Here is a 27,249-nt window from a genome sequence, read left to right on the forward strand (position 1 = left end):
CATTTCGGGAGGAAACTACCGAAAACGGTTTGGCTAGACTTGGTTTCCTTACAACTGGTGGCAAGCGGAGGGATTCGAATCCCGAATGGACATTGCAAACCAAGCAAGGGAATGAATGGCTCAGCAGTACCAGCTACTTAAAAGAACCACACTAAAGGATTTACTGGAAGCTCGAGGCAGAGTGGCAAGTAACAAGACAAAAGCCACGTTAATTACAGAATTAATACAGAGCGATAATACCAGTAATACAGAAATGGATCAAGAGGAAGAAAACGTGATGCAAAAGGACATCCGATGGATGCTCAGTCTATTGGGACCCAGCCCAACTGCAGAGGCGGTTCTGCAGGTCATGGCACAAGCCAGACAATTGCAAAAAGAGCGAGAGGACCGGGACAGACCGTCACAGGGAGATTTACTACACTCCCCGGGAAGTACTGGGGAAATACCAAAGAAGGTAAATTATGCAGCCTTTAAATCTTTTAATGACAATGAGATGGAAATTGACAGTTACTTGCAAGACTTTGAACGCCAATGTGCACTGGAGGGATTAGACTCCACGAAATGGGCTGCAGTCATTAGCAGTAAATTGTCAGGTAGAGCAGCCGAGGCGCTGCGAGCAGTACCTGAGGGGGACATACACAATTATGAAAAAGTAAAAGACATTTTGTTGGCCAGATATGCTGTAACTCCGGAGGCATACCGGAAAAAGTTTAGAGAGCTGAGGAAGACTGGGAAAGATTCCCATACGGAATGGGCTTTTCGGCTACAACGGGCGGCCCGCAATTGGATGAAGGGCTGCCAAGCAACCACCCTGGAGGATGCGTTGCAGCTAATGTTACTGGAGCAATTTTTTAATCACTCTGCAGAGGACATAAAGGACTGGGTTAAAGATAGAAAACCAAAAACTGTGGAAGAAGCGGCCAGGCTAGCGGATGAGTACCAGGATAACAGGAGGAAGGAGCAAGGGGTGAGCAGACCATCTTTTAAGCCTAATTACACGGCTCCAACAACCCCTACCCCTCCTAGACCCTACATGAGTAACCCCTCACCGAACCCAGCAAACACACCTCGACCCCCTGCAGTGTGCCATTATTGCAAGCAACCAGGACATTATAAGAATCAGTGCCCTCGCTTAAACCGGGGAAGCTGGGAACGGCAACCCCCACAACAACCCAGGGCAGCTGCCCATTGTGTGCAACAAGAAGGCACAACCCATGTCCCTAACCAAGAAGAACAGTGGAGTGTGTTACACGAGGTCAACCCAGTTCAAGCTGGGGGTGACAACCTGGACCACCACCGCCAATGGATTACCGTGGATGGCGTGGGGGCCCGGGCGCTGAGAGACTCTGGAGCTACTTTGACTGTGGTGCAACCTCACACGATCAGAGCACAAGCTCGCACCGGACGCACAGTCGCTGTGAGGGTGGCTGGGGGCGCTATCCACAAACTGCCCACCGCTAATATCCTTGTCGATTGGGGTTCTGGGTCCAAACAGCTGGAGGTTGGGATTATGCAAGAACTGCCCGCCGAGGTTTTGTTGGGAAATGATGTGGGATGCCTAACCTCTCAACTAGCCCGAGACACCCCTGCCGAGGCATACCCGGTTACCACCCGAGCTCAAGCCAGACTGGAAGCTCCGCTGCACTCTGAGGAAAACCAGGTAAGAGTCGACATACCCCCCTTACCCGATCCCCCCTTTCCTTTCTGGGATACCCCCCAGGGGTTTGAACAAGAGCAGCGTACCGATCCCACATTAGAGGGTTATAGGAAGGCAGCGGCCGTTACCCCAGGGAACAACCCGCACGAAAAGTTTGAGTGGTATAAGGGGTTGCTGTATAGAGTGACCGAGGGGGTGGGACAGGGGGCCACCCAGGTCATCAAAAGACAGTTAATTGTACCCCGTAAATTCCGGGCTGAGTTGTTAAAACTCAGTCATGACATTCCCCTAGCAGGACATTTAGGGGTCAAAAAGACAAGGGACAGGTTAACCCAAACATTCTTCTGGCCCAGGGTCACTCAGGACCTCAAGTATTATTGCAGGACGTGCGACGTCTGCCAAAGGGTAGGGAAAAGGGGAGACCTTCGGAAGGCCAAACTCCACCCATTGCCCATTATAGAACAGCCCTTTCACCGAGTAGCGGTGGATTTAATAGGACCCCTCAGCCGACCCAGCCAGTCGGGCAAAAAGTTCATACTAACGGTAGTCGACTACGCCACTAGATACCCGGAGGCAGTCGCCCTCACCAATATAGAGGCAGAGACCGTGGCCGAGGCCCTTATTCAGATATTCACCCGAGTGGGTTTCCCGCAGGAGATCCTTTCCGACCGGGGAACCCAGTTCACGGCTACCCTGACACAACAATTGTGGCAGAGCTGTGGAGTGAAACCCCTGTTCAGCGCCCCATATCATCCCCAGACTAACGGGCTCTGTGAACGTTTCAATGGCACTCTAAAACAGATGCTAAAAACCTTTACAGAGTCCCACAAGAATTGGGAAAAATTCCTTCCCCACCTTCTGTTTGCCTACCGGGAGGTGCCCCAGGCCTCCACTGGGTTTTCCCCCTTCGAACTCCTGTACGGGAGAAAAGTTCGGGGCCCACTGGAGCTCGTACGGGAACACTGGGAGGGCAACACAGATGAGGGGGGAGTCCCTATCGTCCAGTATGTTCTGGAGTTCTGGGACCGTCTGCGGGCTCTCACCGAATCGGTTAGGGAGAACCTGCAGACGGCCCAGGAAGACCAGAGGAAATTGGTACGATAGGGGAGCCCAAGATAGAGTACTGGACTTAGGGCAGAAGGTATTAGCTCTGAGACCAGTTAAAAAGGATAAGCTGCAAGCAGCCTGGCAGGGACCCTTTAAGGTAGTAGAACGGGTTAGCGAGACTACCTACATCGTGAGCAAATGCTCAGATGAAAGGCTGACCAAAGCCTTCCATGTGAACATGCTCAAACCATATTTTGAGAGAACAGAGGATGTGGGCGCCGTGTGTGCCCCCGCCACAGAGGATAGTGAAGGACTACCGCTCCCTGATTTACTAGACACCGCCCCCTGTACTATTGACCAAGTAAGCTTGGGTCAAAATTTAAACCCCATAGAGAAGGGTGAGGCTACTCAACTGCTGCAGGGATACCGAGAGATGTTTTCAGCCACCCCAGGCTATACCTCCGCTGCGGTACACCGCGTGGAAACCCAGGGAGAGACGCCACTGCGGCAACAACCATATCGGATCCCGGAAGCAGTGCGTGAGAGTATGCTCACTGAGTTAAGGGATATGTTACAGCTAGGGGTAATAGAACCCTCTCAAAGCCCTTGGGCCTCCCCGGTAGTACTAGTACCGAAGCGCGACGGCACCACACGCTTCTGTGTAGACTATCGGAGGCTTAACGATCGTACCATAACAGACGCCTACCCCATGCCCAGAATAGATGAGCTCTTAGACCGTATGGCGGGGGGGAACTACTTGACTACCCTGGACCTGTGCAAAGGTTATTGGCAGATCCCCTTGGAGCCTGCGGCCATCCCCAAGTCGGCATTCGTCACCCCTTTCGGGCTATACCAATTCAAGGTTATGCCCTTTGGGATGAAGAATGCCCCGGCTACGTTTCAGAGGATGGCCGATAGGCTCCTGGAGGGGTTTCAGGACTTCGCATGCGCGTATCTAGATGATATTGCCGTCTACAGCCGCACATGGGGAGACCATCTGGGTCATGTGTCCAGGGTACTCAAACGAATCCACCTCGCAGGGCTCACATTGAAACCCGACAAATGTCACGTAGGCCTGGCCGAGGTACAGTATCTCGGCCACCGGGTGGGCTCCGGTAGACAGCGTCCAGAGCCAGCTAAGGTAGAGGCCATAGCTAACTGGCCCCAGCCCCGGACCAAAACCCAGGTACTAGCCTTCTTAGGGACGGCCGGTTATTATAGAAAGTTTGTCCCAGAGTACAGCGCCCTGGCCAAACCCCTCACCGACCTTACCAAAAAGGCCCTTCCCAAACAGGTCTCCTGGACCCCAGAGTGCACGGACGCTTTCCATAAGCTTAAAGCTGCATTGAGTGAGGCTCCTGTGTTGGCAGCACCCGACTACACTAAACAATTTCTTGTACACACAGATGCCTCCATGTTTGTGCTGGGAGCCGTGCTAAGCCAAGTGGGAACAGACGGCATGGAACACCTGGTGGCATACCTCAGCCGTAAACTTTTACCCCGAGAAGTCAGCTATGCCACCGTAGAAAAAGAATGCTTGGCCCTCGTGTGGGCACTCAAGAAGCTTCAGCCCTATTTGTATGGGCGGGCATTTACCCTTATGACTGACCACAACCCCCTGGTATGGCTTAACCGGGTAGCTGGAGACAATCCCAGGCTATTACGGTGGAGCCTGGCCCTTCAACCTTATAATTTTACTATGCAGTACCGGCCCGGCAAACAAAATGGTAATGCGGATGGCCTGTCACGCCAGACCGAACTGGACTCCTAAACATCGACTTTTCTCGGACATCCCCAAGCCAACCCGACAGGGTCTAGGCGGGTATGCCGACCTATGGACTTAAAGGGGAGCAGTGTGAAGAAATGACTATTTGTTCGGTATTTTTTTGCATATTTCTTGCTTTCCTGTGTATTTTCATTTGGCAGATGGGACTGCCGAACAAAGACCACCCCCTGGCCCACTTAACTTCAAAGCCGGCATCACTTTCACCCTCTATGTGTGCGGTCAGCGTTCGTACTACCGAACGCCACGTGGCAGAGAAAACCGCGGCCATCTTTTTTTCGTCAAACAAAGGCAGCGGGACTTGGTCGTCGAGTGTCTGGAACTAAAATCGGACACTCGACTTCCCAAACACCGGTCTCAATCATACGAACGCTGGAACTATTGATACCGATTAGCTAGAAGAGCGCTATTCGGTACAAATATGCACACGAATGAGGGGAACAATCGCTGCTAGGAGCCAGGGGAATTCATTCGGTACTTTTATTCGTTTTTTCCCTTTTTCTAAAGTGACCGGCAAAACCCCACGAACCTCTGGAACTATTTTGGGCAGCCCACCCACAGTGAACCGGTCACAAAGGACTTCCATACTTTTTGCGAACCCCTGAACCGATCTGGGTGAAATTTGGATATGTTGGTCACCCAGATCGGGGCTATCAGGGGACATAGGATTTGTGGGGATACCCCAGGTATAAAGGGGTGTTCCAGAAATTGGGGAAAACAGTGAATTTTCAGCCTGGAGATAATTAGGTTGTTACTATATCAGACCTGATTATCTCCAGGACTAGGGGAGGGAACTGCCTGTTTGTATTGGGTGTGTTTTATATTTTTACTGTTCAGGATTGGATAAATGTTACTCCTCCCTGTGGGATGTCCCCTTGCATGGGGACCTGCATAAAAAGCCATGTATGTGAATAAACGTTAGTTCTACTTGTATCCTGATCCTGGACTCTGACTGTTATTTGGAATTCGTATGCTTTACCAAGGGAATTATCTTGGGAAGCTGTTATATTTCGTATGGACTTCGTTTCCTGTAACTGCCGAACAGAACTCTCACTTTCTTAGACTCTGACATTTCGGGAGGAAACTACTGAAAACGGTTTGGCTAGACTTGGTTTCCTTACAAAAATCTAAAAATTTCCAATTAAAGGGACACTATAGTCACCCAGACCATTTCAGCTCAATAAAGTGGTCTGGGTGCCATGTCCCTCTAGGGTTAACCCTGCCTGTTGTAAACATAGCAGTTTCAGAGAAACTGCTATGTTTGCATTGAAGGGTTAATCCAGCTTCTAGTGGCTGTCTTCCGGACAGCCACTAGAGGCGCATCTGTGACGCTGGAGGCATATTATGCCTCCATCACGCAGAGCGTCCATAGGAAAGCATTGATATAGAGACAACCGATATAGCCCTAATATAGTAAATCGCATAGATTCCATTATCAAAAGTGCAATTTGGCTGAAATAGACAAATCTAAAATAGCCTAGGTGTTCATTTAAGTCAACTGTTACTAGTACCTTAGCACAAAGCTTCCATCAGGAAGAAGTGAATTTATTTCAATAAAGTGCATATTTAATATTTATTGTAAGAGATTCCATTACTAAGAGTACAATTAATCTAAGTAAGTAAGTCAATTAGGTATGACTCAAACACAGTGGCGTACTAAGGGGGGGGCGGGGGGGGCGGCCCGCCCCGGGTGCCACTGACTAGGGGGGTGCCATGACTTCCAGTGTCATGTGTCACCCCCCATCTTTACGCTGCGCACAGCCGCAGCACCTTTGCGGCCAAACACCGGCGGGACTTCCTTCTTTATGAGGAGGAGGGGGAGGAGCGTTGCGGGCCGCGGCGTCGCGCAACGTGATGACGACGTGCGCAACGCCGTCAGTCCGCCTTCACGGATCTTCAGCGGAAGGATCCATTTCCGGGCGGTGAGGCACCTAGTGGTCGGACTCGGCGGGCAAGCAAAGCATCATCAAAATGTAAGTATAAAGTAGTTATTTTATGTCTGGGGCTGAATTCATTAAAGGGGGGGGGGTGTATTAATTAGAGGGGGGGTGGATTAATTAGAGGGGGTGTATTAATTAGAGGGGGGGTGGATTAATTAGAGGGGGGTGGATTAATTAAAGGGGGGGGGGTGTATTATGTAGAGGGGGGTTTATTAATTAGAGGGGGTGTATTAATTAAAGGGGGGGTGTATTAATTAGAGGGGGTGTATTAATTAAAGGGGGGGTGTATTAATTAGAGGGGGTGTATTAATTAAAGGGGGGGTGTATTAATTAGAGGGGGGTGTATTAATTAGAGGGGGGTGTATTAATTAGAGGGGGGTTTATTAATTAGAGAAGGGTGTATTAATTAGAGGGGGTGTATTAATTAGAGGGGGGTGTATTAATTAGAGGGGGGTTTATTAATTAGAGGGGGGTGTATTAATTAGAGGGGTGTATTAATTAGAGGGGGTGTATTAATTAAAGGGGGGGTGTATTAATTAGAGGGGGTGTATTAATTAGAGGGGGGTGTATTAATTAGAGGGGGGTTTATTAATTAGAGGGGGGTGTATTAATTAGAGGGGTGTATTAATTAGAGGGGGTGTATTAATTAAAGGGGGGGTGTATTAATTAGAGGGGGGTGTATTAATTAGAGGGGGGTGTATTAATTAGAGGGGGTGTATTAATTAAAGGGGGGGTGTATTAATTAGAGGGGGGTGTATTAATTAGAGGGGGGTGTATTAATTAGAGGGGGGTTTATTAATTAGAGAAGGGTGTATTAATTAGAGGGGGTGTATTAATTAGAGGGGGGTGTATTAATTAGAGGGGGGTTTATTAATTAGAGGGGGGTTTATTAATTAGAGGGGTGTATTAATTAGAGGGGGGTGTATTAATTAGAGGGGGTGGATTAATTAGAGGGGGTGGATTAATTAGAGGGGGGTGTATTAATTAGAGGGGGTGTATTAATTAGAGGGGGTGTATTAATTAGAGGGAGGTGTATTAATTAGAGGGAGGTGTATTAATTAGAGGGAGGTGTATTAATTAGAGGGGGTATATTAATTAGCGGGGGTGGATTAATTAGAGAGGGTGGATTAATTAGAGGGGGGTGGATTAATTAGAGGGGGTGGATTAATTAGAGGGGGTGGATTAATTAGAGGGGGTGTATTAGAGGGGGGTGGATTAATTAGAGGGGGTGGATTAATTAGAGGGGGTGGATTAATTAGAGGGGGTGGATTAATTAGAGAGGGGGTGGATTAATTAAAGGGAGGGTGGATTAATTAGAGGGGGTGGATTAATTAGAGGGGTTGGGTTAATTAGAGGGGTTGGGTTAATTAGAGGGGTTGGGTTAATTAGAGGGGTTGGGTTAATTAGAGGGGGGTGGATTAATTAGAGGGGGTGGATTAATTATGGGGGATTAATTAGAGGGAGGGTGGATTAATTAGAGGGGGTGGATTAATTAGAGGGAGGTGGATTAATTAGAGGGGGTGGATTAATTAGAGGGGTTGTGGATTAATTAAAGAGGGGTTGTGGATTCATTAAAGAGGGGTTGTGGATAAATTAAAGAGGGGGTGGATTAATTAAAGAGGGGGTGGATTAATTAAAGGGGGTGCAGCACGGGGGAAGTTTATTTAGAGGGGTTATGTTTAATTAAAGGGGGGTGCAGGTTTTTTTTTTATTAAGGGGGTTGCAGTATTTTATTTATTAAGGGAGGATGTGCACTGCAGATTTTTGTTTTTTATTAAGGGGGTGTGCAGGGTTTTTGTTTTTTATTAAGGGGGTGTGCAGGGTTTTTTTTTAATTAAGGGGGATGTGCAGGTTTTTTTATGTGTAGGGAGTGTATGAAATTTATGTGATCGGGGTGCAGGGTTTTTATGTGTAGCGAGTGTATGAAATTTATGTGATCAGTGTGCAGGGGTTTTCTAGAAGGGGCGAGACCAGGGGCTTTGTAGAAAGGGGCAGGGGAGGAGTTTTCTAGAAGTTTCTCACCAGCCCCTTTCTACAAAAGCACTGGTCTTCCCCCTTCTACAAAAATGGCGCATTTATACAAAATCCCTGCCCTGGCCCCCTTCTACAAAACCTCTGCCCTAGCCGCTACATCTTTTGAACTCAAATCCCTTTCCTATGCTATTTCTAAGGATCCGCTCAATAAAGTGGTATGGGTGCCAGGTCCCTCTAGTTTTAACCCTGCAGCTGAAAACATATGTTTCACTGAGGGTTAATCCAGCCTCTAGTGGCTGTCTCACTGACAGCCGCTAGAGGCGCTTCCGCAATTCTCACTGTAAAACTCACCGTGAGAAGACGCTGGACGTCCATAGGAAAGCATTGAGTAATGCTTTCCTATGGGCAGTTTGAATGCACATGCGGCTCTTGCCGCGCATGCGCATTCGGATCTAACGTCGGCAGGGGGAGGAGAGGTCACCAGCGCCGAGGGAGCCCGACGTTGGAGAAAGGTAAGTGGCTGAATGGGTTTTAAGGGGTGACCTCTTCTCCCCCGCCGACGTCAGCTCCCGAGTGGAGCCGAATGCACATGCGCGGCAAGAGCTGCGCGCACATTCAAACAGTCCATAGGAAAGCAAAAAATTGTGGGTGTTTTCTTAAATTTTTATTATGGGGGGGGGGGGTGCACACTCAGGGTCCGCCCCGGGTGCCAAATGCTCTAGGTACGCCCCTGCTCAAACACTTGTTCTGGACTAACTTTTTAAGTAACAATAAAATAAACCAAGTATTGTTACTCTACCATCCGAAATATCCACAATGATTAAATGTTTATGGATTCCATAAATTCCCTTATCAAAAAGTATAAATAACCCAGGTATAATAATAGTGCATAACTTCCATCCAAGAGAAAGAAAATGTGTTTAGCGAGCATATTTAGTATATTTTGACAAAAAAAAAAAAAACATTATGTGATGGGTCACATAGATTCATTTATCAAAAGTGAAATTAGCTAATATGAACAAATCTAAAATAACCGAGGTAATAAATTGATAAGTTGATTATTACAAGTGTATAACTTCCATCAAGAGGAAGAAAGTTTGTTTAAATAAAGGTTATATTTAATATGTTTGACAAGAATAAAAATAAAAATATGTTTTTATGGTGCTTGTGAAATTTAAGTTATTTTGTTTGAATTCCATTGTCTATTATTCCCTCTTTCTTTCTTTCTTTCTTTCTTTCTGTGATCCTACACATTCCCTCTCATAGCCAAATTTCATTAATATTATGCAGAATGGCAATATTTACCTTTCGCTATAAATAATAACTTTGTAGTGCCTTTAAAATCAATATAGTATTGAAAAAAAAAATCTCTCGTTTCAGTTTTTGACTCTTTTGGCATCCAAAGTCTGCCACCGTTTACCTTCACCTTCCCTCGCACCCATCCCTTAATTTAAGGGAAGAAAGAGGAGGGGAAAAAAGGACCAAAAAACATTTAATTATTTTCTATCTCCAGATTTTAAGGTAATATTCCACTGGGTCAATTTTTCTTGCAGCAGTTTAGGGCTTGAGAAAGAATAGGAGCCGCCGTTGTGGGAGAGTAGTAATGCTGTAGGGAAAATCCATTTGTATCGTATATCGTTGGATCCCAAATTTGGGGTCTGGTCTATACATTTTAATCTTGCTGCTCTTGTTGCAAAGGAAATGTCCTAAAAAAATCCTTTATATCCTTAGATTCTTCACTGTGTAGATTTTTTTTCCTTGTGGTCTGTAGAATCTTATATTTTGGGTGTTAATTGGAGAATCATATTAAGAGGTCTCTAAGAAGTTTCTTATCTATCGATTTGGAAATTGTTAGTGGATGAATGGAAATTCTTTCAGTTTTGTTGGAGTAATTAGAGACTCAAATAATTCCGTAGATATGGACCTATTTGCTTTTGAGTAATTGATTCATTTACACCCCTTATTTTATTGATATCTACCCAAATGATTGTTTTGCTTGAACAACCATCACCTCATCTCTGTGCTTAGATGCATATCCCCTTCCCTCAGTTTTATTGGACGCCTATCGGACCCTCATATTTCACTCTCCCACAGCCTGATTTTAAACGTTTCCAGACACACTTCTGCTGCAAAAAAAACCTGATACCTGCCCACCCCACCACAAGCTCATTATGGCATTTATAGGTAGACTGCCACACACAAATTTAGATAAGCAGAAATGGCAGATATACACACTGCCTCTAATCAATACACTCCTGTACTTTCTTAACCCCTAACACTCAATCTTCAACCTTTCTACTCCTGTTTTTATATTCCAATCTATTCTATCCTAATTCTCCTTGACCTTTCTGCTGCTTTTGATACTGTGGATCATCAACAGCTTATTTTCATGCTCTGTAATCTTGGTCTAAGAGATATTGCTTTCTCCTGGTGCTCCTCCTACCTCTCTCGGTGTTCTTTCAGTGTTTCTTTTTCTAGCTCTGCCACTTCTCCCCAAGCCCTCTTTGTTGGTGTTTTTGAAGGTTCAGTCCTTGATCCCCTTCTGTTCTCATTCTATACTGCCTCCCTTGGTAAACTTATTAGCTCCTTTGGCTTCCAATATGATTTCTACGAGGATGACATACAAATCTATTTGTCCTCTCCTGATCTCCTGCCACCCCTCTTGACTCGTGTCTCAGACTGCCTCTCTGCTATTTCTACCTGAATGGTTGCTCACTTCCTTAAACTCAACTTGTCCAAAACTTCTGGTCTTTCCTCCCTCAAGTATTGCTACTCATGTTTCTGTCTCCCTCCAAGTCAACGGTGCTACCATCAGTTCCACCTCGCAAGCTCCCTGACTAGGTGTTCTCTTTGACTCCGACCTCTTCTTCACCCCTCACGTCCAGTCAGTTGCCAAATCCTGCCGCTTTCATCTCAATACCATAGCACGAATCCACCCCTATTTAACGCCAGACGCGATTAAGGTGCTGGTCCATGCCACTATCTCTCGCCTTGACTACTGCAATCTGCTTCTCAGTGGTATTACGTGCTTCCAACTTGCCACATTACAGTCTATAATGAATGCGACGGCGAGGCTCATCTTCCTGTCTGGCTGCACTTCCCATACCCCGCCCTATGACCGTCCATGCTTTGGCTTCCTGTAAGATATAGGGCTTAATTTAAAATTCTGGTTCTTGCTTACAAATCTAATGCTCCAACCTATCTACCCTTCCTAATACAGCCGTGTGTCCCGTCTAGGCCCCTGTGCTCTGCCAAAGAACCACGTCCAATCTCTGATGCTCACCTTAAAGACTTCTCGAGGGCTGCACCGTTCCTGTGGAACTCCCACCCTCCTCCATTAAAATTTCACCACACACGCATTAGACCTCCCCATAAAAAGCATTGAATCAATACTTTCCTATGGGTAAAAATCTGACGCTGGATGTCGACATCCAGGGCCAGATACCGGAACATAGGTCCGTTTCGATCCAGGAAGTGCCAGCTTTCTCTGGAACTGCAATGTTTAACATTGTAGCACTAAGTACAAAGGGGACACTGCACCCAGACTACGTCAATGAGCTGACGTGGTCTGGGTGCATATAGTGTCCCTTTAAGACAAAAAGTGGTATGGGGGATTTATAACGAGACTCCTAACAATACTGCACTGTTCATATGTACATAGACAAAAAGGGGTCCAGGAGTCCTGTATTCCCTACAGACATTCCCCAGGCAGCATTCTGCTCAGTGTATAAACATTCTTACACTGTTTAACCCCTTCCCGACAGGGGACGGAAATTTTCCGTCAACCTTGTCCTTCAGTTAAGGACTGTTGACGGAAAATTTCCGTCATTTACTAAAGTTAACCCCAGATCGCCGCAATCGCAGGGTTAACGATGCTCCGGTCTGCCTCTGTATTAGAGGCAGACCGGGAGCACCCCGATCGGGCTATCCCAGCACCGGTGCTCGCTCTGACAGCATGTCAGAGCGAGCACATGTGCTCCACATACTCACCGTCCGCCTCCCTGCACTTCCGGGTTCTGTGTGAAGTGCAGGGAGACGGATTAGTGCTGATCCTCCTCTCCCTGTATGTAAAAAAATTAAATAAAGTTAAATCCCACCCCCCCCTTTCCCCTGCTTTAATAAAATTAACCCCTTCCCTGCCAATTGATCACTGACTACAGTGATCAATTGGCAGGGTATACATTTTAATGTCATCTGATTATTTTTTTTAACCCCTGAGGGTTAATTATTATTTTTTTTAACCCTCAGGGGTTAAATTTATTTTATTAATTAATTTAAATATTTAAAAATTATATATTTAGCTAGCTGGGATGGGTGGAAGATAGTGGGGAAATGGGGAATTTGGTGTTAGGCTAACTAGGGGTTAACGTTAAAAAACTTTTAAAATAAACTTTAAAAAGGTAAAAAAAAAAACTTTTAAAAATGTTTTAGTAACGTTTAAGTAAAAAAAAAAATACCACCCCCCTTTACACAGTCTAAATAAAAATTAACCCCTTCCCTGCCAGTTGATCACTGCCTACAGGGATCAAAATACAGATCACAGTATTATACTGTGATCTAATTTTTTGAAACCCCTGAGGATTAACTTTTATTTATTTTTTTAACCCTCAGGGGCTCAATTTATTTAATTAATTAATTAATTAATTTAAATATTTTATAATTATATATTTTGCTAGCTGGGGTGGGTGGGAGTTATGGGAAAATTGAGAATTTACGGCTAGTGCTGCTTACTGCTAGTTAGGGGTTAACAGTAAAAGAAAAGTTTAGAAAAAAAATTAAACATGTAAAAAAAGTTAAGATAGTGTAAAATATTTAATAAGAAAAAAAAAAGTTTAAAAACGGGTTTTACAAAGTAAAAAAAGTAAAATACATTTAAAAATGCTCATTACCGGGGGGGCGGGGCCTGACCGCCGATCGGATCAGACGCATGTCGTCTGAGCTCCTGCACCAGAACCGGAATATCGGTGCTAACAGCGATCCGATCACAGCTACAGCCCTAACTTTGGACCTACAATATTCACCTGCTGATGCTGAACACGGGGATACCCCTCAAGTGCCGATCCGGAGTCAAAGTAACCCAATTGAGGTCTGCGGCCTAGGAAGGCTTGAGCTGGGGTGAGACGGCCGCTCTCCCAGTTCTCCGATCGGCGCTCCGCTGCCCCGTCCCCCCCCCTTGGACCGGTGGGGGTCATCCCGGTCCCCATGGCGAACCACCGCTACACCCGACCACACTCACCCATCCTGCGGAGAATCGCGGCCTGGAAACGGTGCCCTAAGATGGCGGCCGACTGACTACCTCGTGCACCAGGTAGTGGGGATCAGGGGCGACATAGCAGAGCTGGGGCAGATGACAGCCGCTGGAACTAGCTCCTGACATCACCAACACCACTTAATAAATCCCAGTGGTTGAACAGGGGGCAGAGACTGACCAGGACCCCCCCGGGCGCTCTTCTCACAACATCTCCACATTCCTACTCACCAGGCCCTTCCGGGCTGAAGGCCACCGGGGACGCAAGCCCGGAGCACCGGCCCCTAACGCTGCAGACTCAACACCGCTGGCGGCGACTAAACGTAGGGACCGAGAGAGAAAGAAAACCGCGACCTCCTGCCCGAGGACCCAAATACAAGGCCAAGAGGTGCAGGCATACCAGACAGCCCGGGCTCTGGGGGGTAAACTGCTTGGACGCTGCCCCCAGCCCTCACATCACCTCCTGAGCTGGATACCGACACAGAGCATAAGAGGGACTGAGTCTCTGCAGCACATTGGCGCAGACAGCCACAGTAAACGGGACTAAATACCCACTAATGCCAATCTTGCTTTTGCTCCAGCCCTGCACAGAGCTACGCTCCTAGCGAACTGTGACACTAGTACCCTGAAATAGCATAACTACTCTGGACACACGTTAAAGCAATTGATGCAATATGTTTGATATGCATGTGAATTATCTGAGCGACTCACCAATAAGCGACAGGTTTAGTACCAGAACATACATAACATGCAACTGATACACGCATACAAATTGAAGGAGCAAAGCCACCTACTCACCCAGCAGACCACAAACATCCACACACACTCATCGCACCCACGGCAAGCCTATATGGGGGACACCGGGCCAGACCCACATCTCTCACTAGTGTAAACCGCGGGGTGGAGGCCATGGCTCCCTGAGCCTGCCGCTAAGCAATACGACCGGAGCACATCTACCAAGCACCCAAATATGAGCATAACGTTTAAGCGCACTATATTAGCTGATGTACCTAGCCTAGCATACTCATATCTGTAGATTAACCACTGAAGCTTCATAGCTTGTCAACTATATGTAATAGCATACTTAATGTAATGTCTACTGCATGTCATGACCACTTAGACCAACAGTTACTGTGTATAAAATGTATGCCTCTCACTTAGTATGCCTCCCGATTAGATATGCATAGTCAAGCAAAACCAGGTCAACGTCTAGACCTTAAAGCGAGGACACTCTACGTAAATATCAAGCCACTGTTATTAATCGAATGTTATCTTTTATGTAATATCAAAAAAAAAAAAAAAAAAGTGCACTGTCTATCTACTACCCATTGTAACTAATGTTTAGAAATCAACGTATGGAATGCCGTTGGGGTACCATATGTAAGCCTGTAACCATTATAAGCACTGCAAAAATAAAGAATAAAAAAAAAAAAAAAATGCTCATTACCACTACACTTGGTACAAGCTAGCGGAAAAATGATCCCACGCTAAGGTTCAAAATATGCCTTTTGAATTACCCTGGGATGTCTTCTTTAAATGATATGCATTTATGGTGTAATTGGATTATATAGCTTTGTAAAATACTCTAAAATGGGACATGGACACAGCGTAAAAATTCAAAGTTTGAAAGAAAATGGAATGCCTGTGTCTCAAATGTGCCCCTTCAATGTCCACATATACCTGGCAAATGTACATACGGGTGTATTGCTGTACTCAGCCGACATAGCTGAGCAACATATGAAGTAGTATACAGTCGTAGTACACATAAGGTTTGCAAAATATACTGCGCAAACACACTTTGTGTGTCAAAAAGGCAGAAAAAATGCTTATTACCACTACACTTGGTACAAGCTAACGGAAAAATGATCCCACGCTAAGCTTCAAAATAGGCGTTTTGATATACCCTGGGATGTCTTCTTTAAGAAATGGTATGGCTTTATGGGGTATTTGGATTATATAGCCTGGTAAAATACTCTAAAATGGGGCATGGGCACAGTGTAAAAATTTTAAGTTTGAAAAGAACTGGAATGGCTGTGTCCCAAATGTGCCCCTCCGATGTCCACATATACTAGGCAAAGGTACATACGGGGGTATTTCTGTACTCAGCCGACATAGCTGAGCAACATATGAAGTATTACACAGTCGTAGCACACATACGATTTGAAAAATATACTGTGCAAACTCAATTTGTGTGTCAAAAGGGCAAAAAAACGCTTATTACCATTACACTTGGTACAAGCTAGCGGAAAAATTATCCCACGCTAAGGTTCAAAATATGCCTTTTGAAATACCCTGGGATGTGTTCTTTAAGAAATGGCATGCCTTTATGGTGTAGTTGTAATATGTAGCCTGCTCTAGTGCTCCAAAGTGGGACACGGACGCATCAAAACCCTCCATGAAAATTCACACTTAAAAACCTTAACTTGTTACGTCTCTTTTACAGCAGTGTAACTTCACAAAATAGTGTCTAGGTCATACATTGGGCATATTGTTTTACTCAGAAGACTTAGCTGAGCATAATTTGGGGGGTTTGAACTTAGTGGCACATATGAAATGTACAAAATGCCCAGAAAAAATGTAATCCGTATGTAAAAAATGCCCAAAATTATTTTTTACCACATACTTTGACATATATTGGTGAAAAAATGGGGGCACGTTAAGGCACAATATGCACCATATGAGATACCCTGGAGTGTCTACTTTTACAAATGGTAGGCCTTTGTGGGTTTTTTTTGAACAGTCAAACTGCTATAATACCCCAAATTGAAGCATAGGCCCATTAAATCCGCCTCTCAAAATTCTACTGTAAATGTTGAAACGGACAGGTCTCCTATATGGCACTGTAGCTTCACGAAATAGTGCCAAAGACATACAATGGGGGTACAGTTATACTCAGCAGAAGTAACTGAACACATTATAAAACTTTGTACAGGAATAACACACACCAACTTTACAAAATACACATGAGAAGTTCTTTGTTATAAGTTTGTGTGCCAAAACCCCCCAAAAAAACTACATTTTACTACAATATTTAGCAGAGATTGGCGGGGAAATGGCTACTTAGAAAGTGTCAAAACAACCTTAGGACAATAGCCTGTGATGTCTACTTTATATAAATATATACTTTTGTGTGGCAATTTTGTTTTCTTTTATGGCTATTAATCTTACAAGACAAGCATACCAAATTCTAAAATCGCTCCACATTAAAAGTTTATTTTACTCCTTGTGCTTTGTGACCTGTAACTACCAAAATAAACTTAAAATCCCAGACACATTATATATTCTATAAATCAGAACAACTAAATTAATTTATGTTTAATTACTTTCTTTAACCTGCACTAACTAGGCACACATTATTATTGCAAAAACTGTACAAAAAAACACAACATTTCTCTCTTTTTTTTTGCATTTTCCTGTATTTTTTTAATAATAAATAAGCATTTATGTATATATATGTTACATCAAATTAAAGCCCTTTCTGTCCTTTAAAAAACAGTATATAATATGTGTTGGTGCAATAAACGAGAGAGATGCAAATTGCAGTTGAACGCATACAGCAAGAAAATGCAAAAATTGCTTGTGTCATTAAGCGTAAGACAAGCTTCTGAATCTGTGTCCTTAAGGGGTTAAATGTAACCAGCAGAATATTTATTTCTGTCTTTCATGTCAAGTAAAGCACAAAGCTATAAATGTATACAAACAAGTAAGCTCGGGGTTGTAAACTCCGTGTCCTCTCCTCTGAGCAGTAGATGTGCTCAGACAGGTGGTTGGCACTCTTGGTTGGCAACATGGCCGCCGCTGTCCCAACCAATAAGATCTCGTTGTTTTTTTCTCTCGCGAGATCCTTGAGCTGTGATACCGCTCCCAGAATGCTTTGCTTTCCCTCTTCCTGCGCGGCCTGAGGTGAGTGAGACATGGCTGTCGAGATCGGCTCTCAGGCCCGGTGTCTAATCCGCCCTGTATCTAACCCATCCTGTCCTGTGAGCCTCCCCAATCATGCCGGGGTAACGGGCGGACACCCCGAGAGCGGCGGGGCGGTAATATGTGGGCGCTTGGGTGATGTAGAGTGGGGTGCCGGACAGTGTTTCAGGAGAGGCCGGGGTTGTGGCCTACTTCCCGGGTCTGCATGGCATGACAGCTCCCCCCGGCTCTCAGAGTAGCCATTGATTAACTCCTGGTATGCCGGGAGCCTGCATGCTGTGTGTGGAGCGATAGCTAAGGTTATTGACTATTATTATTATTCATAGAGCGCCTGCATATACCGCAGTGCAGTGAGCAGTATACAGTGTGCTCTTGGTACATGTGTTTAGAATGGTATTTACTGTTCAGTACAAGGTGGCTATGACTGTGCTGTACAGGGAGACCATACAGCCTGCCATTCATTTATTAATAGTATGTCTATGTGCATGGTGTTCTGTAAGTGGTTATGGTGTGAGCTACAGTGTCTAGTTTACCATGCTGTGCAGACTGTTTAATACCAAGTGTTAGTAGTAAGGGTATTTTCTTGGGTTATGTTATCAATTTAGTATTATTACATTGGTTTCTTTGGCTGTGTGCTCGAATGTTGCAGGTTTTAAAGGGTTTGTAGCAGTTTGTTTAACAGTATTAGCTGAAAGAGCAGCTGGGTTTCAAGCAAAATCAGATTCATTTTTTTTAATGTTTGTCTGTGCTGTTTAAACAGCGTGTGTGCTTTTGAATCCTAAAGAGCTTTTAATATAATCTTGTTTTACCATTCCAATGGCTTGTGCTTGTTTAGAAACTCCAAAGTTGCTTTTGAGGGTTTTCTTTTAACTTGTGCAAAAGTAAAATGTAACTTTTGGTGATGTTTTCGGCTGCAATGATGACTATCTTAGGACACCTTTGGATAAAAACATGAAAATATCTTTAATTTCTGAGCAGCTGTGATAGATTCAAGTAATTTTGTCAAGTCCATGACCGTGTTTTCATGGTTTGTGTGGGTTTTTTTTTCTCGTTCTCTTGTTTAGTTAATCTCTGAAAATGGTCCGCTACTCTCTTGACCCGGAAAACCCCACAAAATGTAAGTAACCTCTACATGCAACAATGTCTAGGATTTTAGATTCAAACATACATGTTAAATAACTTTTGCCCTTTTTTTAAAAATTATTTTTATCTCCTTTTTTTCAGCATGCAAGGCAAGGGGTTCCAATCTCAGAGTGCACTTTAAGGTAAATTCAAAGTCTTGCTTTTTTTAAAAAAATATTTCCAGCTTTTACTGTTATATGCTGCAGTGATGTTTTCTTAGGACACCTTTGGATTAATCATGAAAATAATAAGATTTCTGAGCAGCAACTACACTTGAGTTATGTAGTTTTTAGAATTTCAAAATGTATTCTACCAGACATGAGCAGGGCCGCCTTGTCCTCTTATCTGCTGTGTTCCGTATGTAAATTACATGTCAAATACCCCCATTTTGTGATTGAATAGTGCTCTGAAATATGTTGGTGCTATATAAATAATAATGGGCAAACCTAAAGAATGTGCAGCGAATTTACATTAGCCGGCCGGAACTCTCATGTTGGGCAGGCTAGTGATTCTGCTGGAGTTACACCTCAAGCAGCTAGTCTAAATATTTCTGTATGTACAGCGTGTCATAATGAAAAGCTACACATATAGACTCCAGACACCATGACCACTGAAGTGCTCATTTTGCTTGGAGTAGCCCTTTAATCATCGTTTCAGTAGTTCTGTATGATTGCAAATTAAATCCCATAAGTGTTTCTGTTTGTACACTGAGTCGGAAGCAGTATTATGCATTTTAACTTTTTTAGTTTTGTTCAGAATCAAATCTTAGATGTACATATAACTGCTAGAATTCTGACCATGTAATTTCTCATTTATTTACGGATTTATTCATTTAATTTCAATATGCTAAATTTTGGCTAAAGTAACTATTTTGCAATAATCTTCCAAATTTCGGTAGCTTTGCTGTTTTTGCCTGAATACTACAATTATGAGTTTAAACACCTTGGAGCAGGGCTCAAAATGTTCACTAGCTGTTGGCAAGTGACAATTTATCCCTGGTGTGTCTACTAGTGCATGCAGTTGAAAGTATCCTTTAAGGCCTGAGTAGTAAAATCAGACTTTAAATTGTAATCCCTGCCTTGGAGCAAAAAACTCTAAATTAAAAAAAGGCACCATTCATGGACGTTTTGTGGATACATGAGCAAAGCACCTAAAGGGACACTACTCATCAGAACCATTACAGCTTAATGTGTTGGTTCTGGTGTCTGTAGCATGTCCCGGCAGGCATTTCAGTGTAAAGGCTGCCTTTTCAGAGAAAAGTGGTCTTTACATTGCTGCCTAGTGACAGTGACTCAGCCACTAGAGGTGCTTCCTATTTCTGGTGTTTAGCGTCCCCATGCTCTGCATGAAGACGCTGAGCGGTCCCCATAGGTTCATTGATGCACAATAGCCTCAAATTGTTTTCCTATAGGAAAGTATTGGATTGGTTGAGGTCATAAAGATTGATCTCAGCCAGCCATGGAATGGGACTCGCTGTGGCGAAACCAGTGCAGCAATGGAGAAAATGTTCGTAAATCTCATCTTAATGCACTAGGAGGGGTAACTATAGTGTTAGGAATAAATGTTTGTATTCCTAACACTATAGTGTTCCTTTAACCCCTTAAGGACACATGACGTGCCTGACATGTCATGATTCCATTTTATTCCAGAAGTTTGGTCCTTAAGGGGTTAAAGTCATTACGTTATTTTGATAAGGTGTAATTGCAAAAGTTTAGAATGCGACCTAAGACTTTAGACAATATATGGTTTCTATTTAGTTTGAGTTGAGTTGATTTACAAAGTGTCCTTTATTTTTCCTAGAACACTCGTGAGACAGCTCAAGCTATCAAGGGCATGCACATCCGTAAAGCCACTAAATTCTTAAAAGATGTCACCATTAAGAAGCAGTGTGTTCCTTTCCGTCGCTACAATGGTGGTGTTGGCAGATGTGCCCAGGTGAGTGTTGTGGGTTTTTTATTGGGGCTGTCTCCATACCTTAAGATTAATGTGTAATTTCTTGTCTGAGTGCTTTATAGTAAAATGGTTGCTATGATGACTATCTTAGGACACCTTTGGATTACCCATGAAAAGAAATACTATGTTCTGAGCAACTTTGAATCCTTTTTAACATTTGTGTTTTATTGCTTTGTATAAAAAAAATAACTTATGATTATGAACTTTCAGTTAACGCTGCTTAGCTCTCAAGGCTTGCATTTCAGGATATCCCTGAGTAAACCTAAGGATATCATCCTAAGCAATTTGCCTACAATGTGTTTCTGGAGATTCTGGAATGCAGGCCTCTGTGAGCATCTCTGAAGAGATGACATTCCAAGCTAAGATGGATTCATACCTTCTTGTTTCCATCTGCAGTTTTAAATTCATTTTGAAGTTCATTTTGGCATATTCATGTTTACATTAAAGTGTAATTGCCAAAATACCCCAAACTGAAAATATAGCTCACTGACATTTTTCCAATTCAACTTAAATTCACACTTTAATGAATAAACCAAATTGTTCTTTACATCTTGCTTTGGGGGTGGTGGGTGTTTTTTAGTCTTGACCACCTGAAATGTTTAAATATATATTTTATTCTTTTTATGAGCACAGGCCAAACAATGGAACTGGACACAGGGACGTTGGCCTAAAAAGAGTGCAGACTTCCTCTTGCACATGTTGAAAAATGCAGAGAGCAACGCAGAGCTCAAGGTATATCTTGAATACATGAGTGTCTTTGAAGATTTTACTTTTCAAGCGTCTGACCTGAAGCTCTCTAGTGGTCCTGTCATGTTTTCTTCAGCTCTTGCTGCTTTATCTGCCAGGAACCCACATCACTGTGGGATGGGTGACTAGTTGTGAAAGGATGGTGGCAATGATGACTATCTTAGGACACCTTTGGATTTAAACATGAAACAAATATTTAATCTGAGCCACCTGATCTGTTTATTTAGTGAGAGGTATACTTTGCCTAGATTGTATTGTTGTTTGTTGTAATTAGCTAGGGTAATACTTGGAATGTAAAACACTTATTTTAAGGTGGCCAAAGGCAGTTTCCATTGATATCGAACTACAAGATTAGTAAAATCATCCTGGTAGTCTAGTTCACATATAGGTCATTTTGCCACCTGAGTTGTACAGTGTGATTATTGGTACCAATTGATTCCCTCCTTTGCTCATTATGGTCGCCAAGCATGGAAGGCTACAATCTGTGCATATTGGCACCTGGGGAACAACTTAAATGTTAAAATATTCAAAAAACATTTAACACTCTGCAGCCAGGAACCTGGCCCTTTAAACCACTACATTTATTTTTTAATTTTTTGTTTTTCTTTAAGGAGAAAGTGTCTCTTTAATTTATTTCCTTGGATACCATAGGAACTATATTGTGTAACCCACGGCCAAAAACTAAATCTAAATTGTGTCAAATCTAGGTTTTAATTGTTCTGAATCATTATTTAGTTTAGCCACCAAAATACTTGTAAAAGAGTATAAAAAGACACCACATTGTTATTAAGAAACAAACATGTAGAACAGTCTAGTCTTGACTTGACAGAATTACGAAGACCTGCAGAGTTAAATCGGTTTTGTTAAGATTTGTTGACTGACTGGAAAGCGCAAAATGTATATAACTGTTCTCTTGGCTTTGATTGGAAATTTAGTTTTGGCTAGGAATCTTTTAAACATGAACAGATTATTTAAAGGGACACTATAGTCACCAGAACTACAGCTTAATGTAGTTCTGGTGAGTATTTTAGTTCCCTTCAGACTTTCTTCATGCTTTTTTTCAGAGAAAAGGCAGTGTTTACATTGCCTCTAGGGACACATCCTAGTGGTCACTCCTTAGATGGCCACTGGAGGTGCTTCCTGGGTCAGTGCTGCCGAAAAAGCAGCCCTGACGTTCAGCGTCCCCACGCTCTGCATGGAGACGCTGAATTTTCCTCATAGGGATGCATTGATTCACTGCATGTCTATAAGGAGGTCCTGATTGGCCAAAACGGCATTTGGTCCCGTCCCGTGCCAATTTTAGCCAATCCAATGCTTTCCTTATTGGTATGCATTAAATTGGCTAAAAATCGGCCATTTTGATGACGCAAATGGGGGGCACTGCCAGCAAACCCACACAGTGATGGAAATAAGGGGAGTTTTAAACTTTTATAGGGAGGCTAAGGGAGGGCAAGCCACCTAAATAGTGGGTTAAAGTGTGTTCCTTTTAATATGAGTTACTGTTGTGTATTATAATCTATTCCCCTATTTTAGTTACAGGTGACAATTGCCAGAACAATTTAGTTGAACATGTATCCATATAATATGCATTGCTTTAAGTGTTTGCTTATTTTAAAATAAAAAATGTTCAAAAGCTAACTCTGCCCCATTCGCAGTGAGATGGGCTTCTAGTGTAAGGGTGTACAAAATTTGTACTGCCAAAGGACAACCATAGAATTCCTCCTTTTGTCAATAATGGGAAAAGGCACACAATTTTTTCAGAATTGTGCAAGGAAATTCCCTGATCTCCCTACACTATAACCTATACTACAATAATAGCTTGTTACAGTGGTTTACAGATTTACTTGCAAGTTTTTACAGGATTGCACTGGATGCTTGAAAAATATTTGTGTTCTGTTTGTAGGGTTTGGATGTTGATTCTTTGGTCATTGAGCACATTCAGGTCAACAAGGCCCCCAAGATGCGCAGGCGTACATACCGTGCTCATGGACGCATCAACCCTTACATGAGCTCACCATGCCACATCGAGATGATTTTAACAGAAAAGGAGCAGATTGTCCCAAAACCTGAAGAGGAGTTGGCTCAAAAGAAAAAGGTGAGTTATCCCACTATTTTCTTGTCTGTCTACTTTGGGATGGGTGACTTGTCAAAGGATGGTGGCAATGATGACTATCTTAGGACACCTTTGGATTTAAACATGAAACAAATATTTAATCTGAGCCACCTGATCTGTTTATTTAGTGAGAGGTATACTTTGCCAAGATTGTATTGTTGTTTGTTGTAATTAGCTAGGGTAATACTTGGAATGTAAAACACTTATTTTAAGGTGGCCAAAGGCAGTTTCCATTGATATCGAACTACAAGGTTAGTAAATCATCCTGGTAGTCTAGATCACATATAGGTGATTTTGCATTTTGCCACCCGAGTTGTACTGCATAAAAACATGATCATGTATTCTGGGACAATTTTTCATCTGGACTCTAGTCATTGGTGAATAGAAATTCACCCCTGGTGAACGTAACATGGGCCCTCTGACATGCAGTGACAACTTGCAGTATACCACTTCAGCTTGCTGTAGCCCACCTTAAACTTCTCAGTTTATTAATTTGACTGCCAATGGGGCTCTTTTATTCTCCGTCATGTTTATTGCACAACTATATATATTTTCCTGCATTTAATCTTGATATCCAAGACTTTACCCAGAACTATATTATTTATGTTTACATTTTGTAGATTTTACACATTATCACTAGCTTTATGCAAGTCAAGCAGCTTTATAGAATATATTTGTATAGCTATGATGTGTGTGCCAGGATCTTCATTATATTGTACTTAAATGTATTTCATAGATTTAAATATGACCCAAAGCAAAGTATTTTTTATCTGAATCCTCTTTTTTTTTTTTTTTTTTTTTTAGATCTCCCAGAAAAAACTGAAAAAGCAGAAGCTCATGGCTCGGGAGTAAAGTTTCTCTGATGTACAGAAATAAACTAAAACACTCAAAACATTATTTGTATTGTCCTTTTTCTAATCAATAGCACTATAGTGCTTCTCACTAGATACAGAAGAATACACTGTTGGGTTCTAAAGTGAACATGTCCCTTGTGGGATATTTTTTTTTTTACTTTTATTACTTGGTCTCCAGCAAGTTGCAGCTGCCAACTTTCTAATCTATAGGTGTTACACTAGCTTCAGTGCCTGCATAGTGTGTAAAGATGGTCATCAGGCACGGTGTTCAAATGTGAACACATGCTAAAGGTTAATTTTGTTCTATTCAATATGAACATACATTGTGTGCTTTTACACCCTGCTACACTTTTGATTTGTCTGTGTATGTTCTGTATTATAGGAAACATTTATTTCTATACATTGATGCTTTTTCATAATAGCTTGTAAATGTTTGATTACATTCCTTAAAGGACCACTAGAGTGTCCCTCTGCCTCCAGACGATGAATGTCGTTTCACAGATTTAAACTCCGTGAGAATGCAGGAAGTGCGTGTAGTGGCTGTCTAAACCTTGCAATGTAAACACTGGGGCTCTGCATTAATGAGAAACATGTCCTGGGTTCTTTTAGTGTCACTTTAAAGACTTGCTTAAGGCACATTGACCACTTCAATATGAAACATGGCAAACCAAAAAGTGAACACATTTTTGTTCTGAACATATCAGAACAAGAGTCACAGGCTTGCTTGTGTTCTCTTGGACTCTGCAGTAGCTGGATGTCTTTCCACCGACATTCTAGAGGTTTGGAGCCAAGTAAAAGGGAAACTGTTGCAGAACAGTATTTTGTTATGCCTCTGATGCTCTGAGTAACATTTTTAACTTGGTGCTATTCTCTTTCGGCATAGAGAACACAACATATGTGGATTCCATCGATTGTAGTGGCTGTGATGGTGAAAGAAGCAAGTTTGTACTACCCATTTAAAATATTTCATACAAAATACTTTGCCCTGCATTTTGTAGTTCAGTAGGATTTTTTTCCCCCCCAAGTCATTTTTGAAGTAGGATTTTTAAAGAATAGATAATACAGAATGGAACAGGTCTTTGATAGATTAAAGGATGGAACGGGATATTGAACATTTACAGTTGGACTATATAAGCATGCTGTCATATGTATTAAAGTGCATTTAGGTATTTTTGAGTTGTGATGTGACTCCTAGTCAGTCTGTCGGTGTACTAGACAGATGGTTTACCCATTGCTCTATGGAGGTTGGAGAGTACTGCAATTCCACTGAGTGTCACTTTAAAGGTACATGGCAATTATTTTTATATATATATATGTATATGTACGGGGTAATGAGAGGACGTACAATTAAAAGTATGTAGTTTGATAAAGACAGTCGGTTGAGGTGTGCCGAAACCGACGAGAGGTTATACATGCAAAAAGAGGGCAAAAATATAAACAAGTTTAATTACACAATTAATTTTCACAATTAACCATTTAGTCACCTTATTGAAAGAGTCTGATTTCTATCCTGGGTTAGGAATGTTCCTATTGTAATCCAACGTCCCATATTGCTAATTATGTGTGACGTAACATGCCCATTAGAGGCTGATGTTGCTGTTTTGAAATGGAATGAGTGGCCCGAGTAGGAGGAAGGATTAATGCCTGGGTGGAGTAATAAATGTAGAAAATAGCACATTCATTCAAGATAGTAAGGGACCTGGCTAACCTGGTCTTTGATTACGAGTCTAATATTTGAACCGGGCACCATTTAGAAAATACCTGACTGATATGTTGTGGTATGAGGAGTAGATATAATGTAATGATTGTTGAATTTTTGAAGCATGAGTTAAGGTGGAATGCTTTCCAACAGTAAATTGCTTTCTTTTTGGCCTCAAGAAACCGTAGAAAGCCAAGTAAGCTGCTGACTTAATTACCATGTTAGTAGGGTTATTAAAGGGACGTTAAACGATTAATTTGAAGACTCCCTCAAAGATTTGTCTATAGGGAGTGTATTGGATGGTTTGTGGGGTTTTGGTCTCTGACACCTCTCAGCACACCTTCTGAATAAGAAAACAAAAATGGGAGTTGTTGGGGTATACTGTCTACATGTAATGTTAAATTCCTGTAAGGATAGTTTACTTGTATTGTAGGCTTGTTTCAAAGAGATGTGGCAAAAATTAGTAAAAGCAACCATTTACAATTGTAATGCATTATATTATATTGAAGTCCTACACAATTTCTTAAACATAGCGTAAGCTTCCTTAGTATTGGTAGACAAATCTACCTGCGTAATTGATAAAACTAACTTAAGGCGTGATTAGGTCTTTTTGAACTGAAGAGGATCTCTGGGCTGATTGTTCTTTAAGCGCAACCGTTACATTTCAGCAAGGCCAGACTTCAGGGTTGTAGGAGTGGCGGGGACTTGGTATTGACAGGGTTAGAGCGTCTATTAAAGATAACGTCACCTGGAGCTATTTCTTGTAGCATCCTTAAAGAAAATGAGTTAACCATGCAAAACTTTGATGCCAATTGAAATATCCCTTGTATAGATCTGGCTTGCTAACTAGTGCCGATTGGCGAAGTTATTAACTACTCAGTGACAGGTGAAGCCCTGCTTGTTGCCAAGTGGCTGTGAGAGGCTCTACCTTTGCTTTGGGCCGTGTGGATTCGTAGCTACGATGCGTTGTAGCGGGGTGTTGACCTCTCAGTGACGGTAAAAGAGACAATATGAGGCCCTAGCTAAGACCCTACAGAAGAGTATGCGAGGCACTAACTATGAGTTGGGTGGAACCTCCGTGTTCAGGTGGGGAGTTGGCCTCGCGGAACCAGTATGATCAATATTCGACTAAAGCCAGTTCTCTTACCCTTGGCAGGGTTTGTCTCTTTTGTGGATGAGCTTGAACATAAC

At 42.8% G+C, this 27,249-nt stretch overlaps 1 protein-coding gene and 5 non-coding genes across 6 annotated transcripts; all 6 read left to right on the plus strand.

The window, feature by feature from the left end:
- The first annotated feature begins 18,481 nt into the window (after window positions 1-18,481).
- On the plus strand, window positions 18,482-18,549 carry LOC134613179 (small nucleolar RNA SNORD58). The gene has a single exon (XR_010091202.1). It is a non-coding gene; the product is annotated as a small nucleolar RNA SNORD58 (small nucleolar RNA).
- Window positions 18,550-18,592: 43 nt separating this feature from the next.
- Window positions 18,593-24,402, plus strand: RPL17 (ribosomal protein L17). The gene is made up of 6 exons (XM_063453854.1): window positions 18,593-18,687; window positions 18,795-18,835; window positions 20,493-20,627; window positions 21,279-21,377; window positions 23,296-23,487; window positions 24,310-24,402. The coding sequence occupies exons 1-6, from the start codon at window positions 18,648-18,650 to the stop codon at window positions 24,355-24,357; spliced, it is 555 nt and encodes a 184-aa protein (XP_063309924.1). The 5' UTR covers window positions 18,593-18,647; the 3' UTR covers window positions 24,358-24,402.
- Window positions 18,893-18,957, plus strand: LOC134613176 (small nucleolar RNA SNORD58). Its single transcript, XR_010091199.1, has one exon. It is a non-coding gene; the product is annotated as a small nucleolar RNA SNORD58 (small nucleolar RNA).
- Window positions 20,716-20,783, plus strand: LOC134613175 (small nucleolar RNA SNORD58). Its single transcript, XR_010091198.1, has one exon. It is a non-coding gene; the product is annotated as a small nucleolar RNA SNORD58 (small nucleolar RNA).
- LOC134613177 (small nucleolar RNA SNORD58) lies at window positions 21,536-21,602 on the plus strand. Its single transcript, XR_010091200.1, has one exon. It is a non-coding gene; the product is annotated as a small nucleolar RNA SNORD58 (small nucleolar RNA).
- On the plus strand, window positions 23,550-23,616 carry LOC134613178 (small nucleolar RNA SNORD58). Its single transcript, XR_010091201.1, has one exon. It is a non-coding gene; the product is annotated as a small nucleolar RNA SNORD58 (small nucleolar RNA).
- Window positions 24,403-27,249: the final 2,847 nt, after the last annotated feature.

Source organism: Pelobates fuscus, chromosome 5, assembly GCF_036172605.1.
Source record: "Pelobates fuscus isolate aPelFus1 chromosome 5, aPelFus1.pri, whole genome shotgun sequence".
Taxonomy (NCBI): Eukaryota; Metazoa; Chordata; class Amphibia; order Anura; family Pelobatidae; genus Pelobates; species Pelobates fuscus.

What these genes read in the sequence shown, in the direction of transcription:
- RPL17 (XM_063453854.1), top strand. Translation starts at nt 18,648, where the DNA reads ATGGTCCGCTACTCTCTTGACCCGGAAAACCCCACAAAAT. An exon ending in ATCTCAGAGTGCACTTTAAG is followed by an intron (nt 18,836 to 20,492) that starts GTAAATTCAAAG and finishes TATTTTTCCTAG; the next exon opens with AACACTCGTGAGACAGCTCA. An exon ending in AGTTGGCTCAAAAGAAAAAG is followed by an intron (nt 23,488 to 24,309) that starts GTGAGTTATCCC and finishes TTTTTTTTTTAG; the next exon opens with ATCTCCCAGAAAAAACTGAA.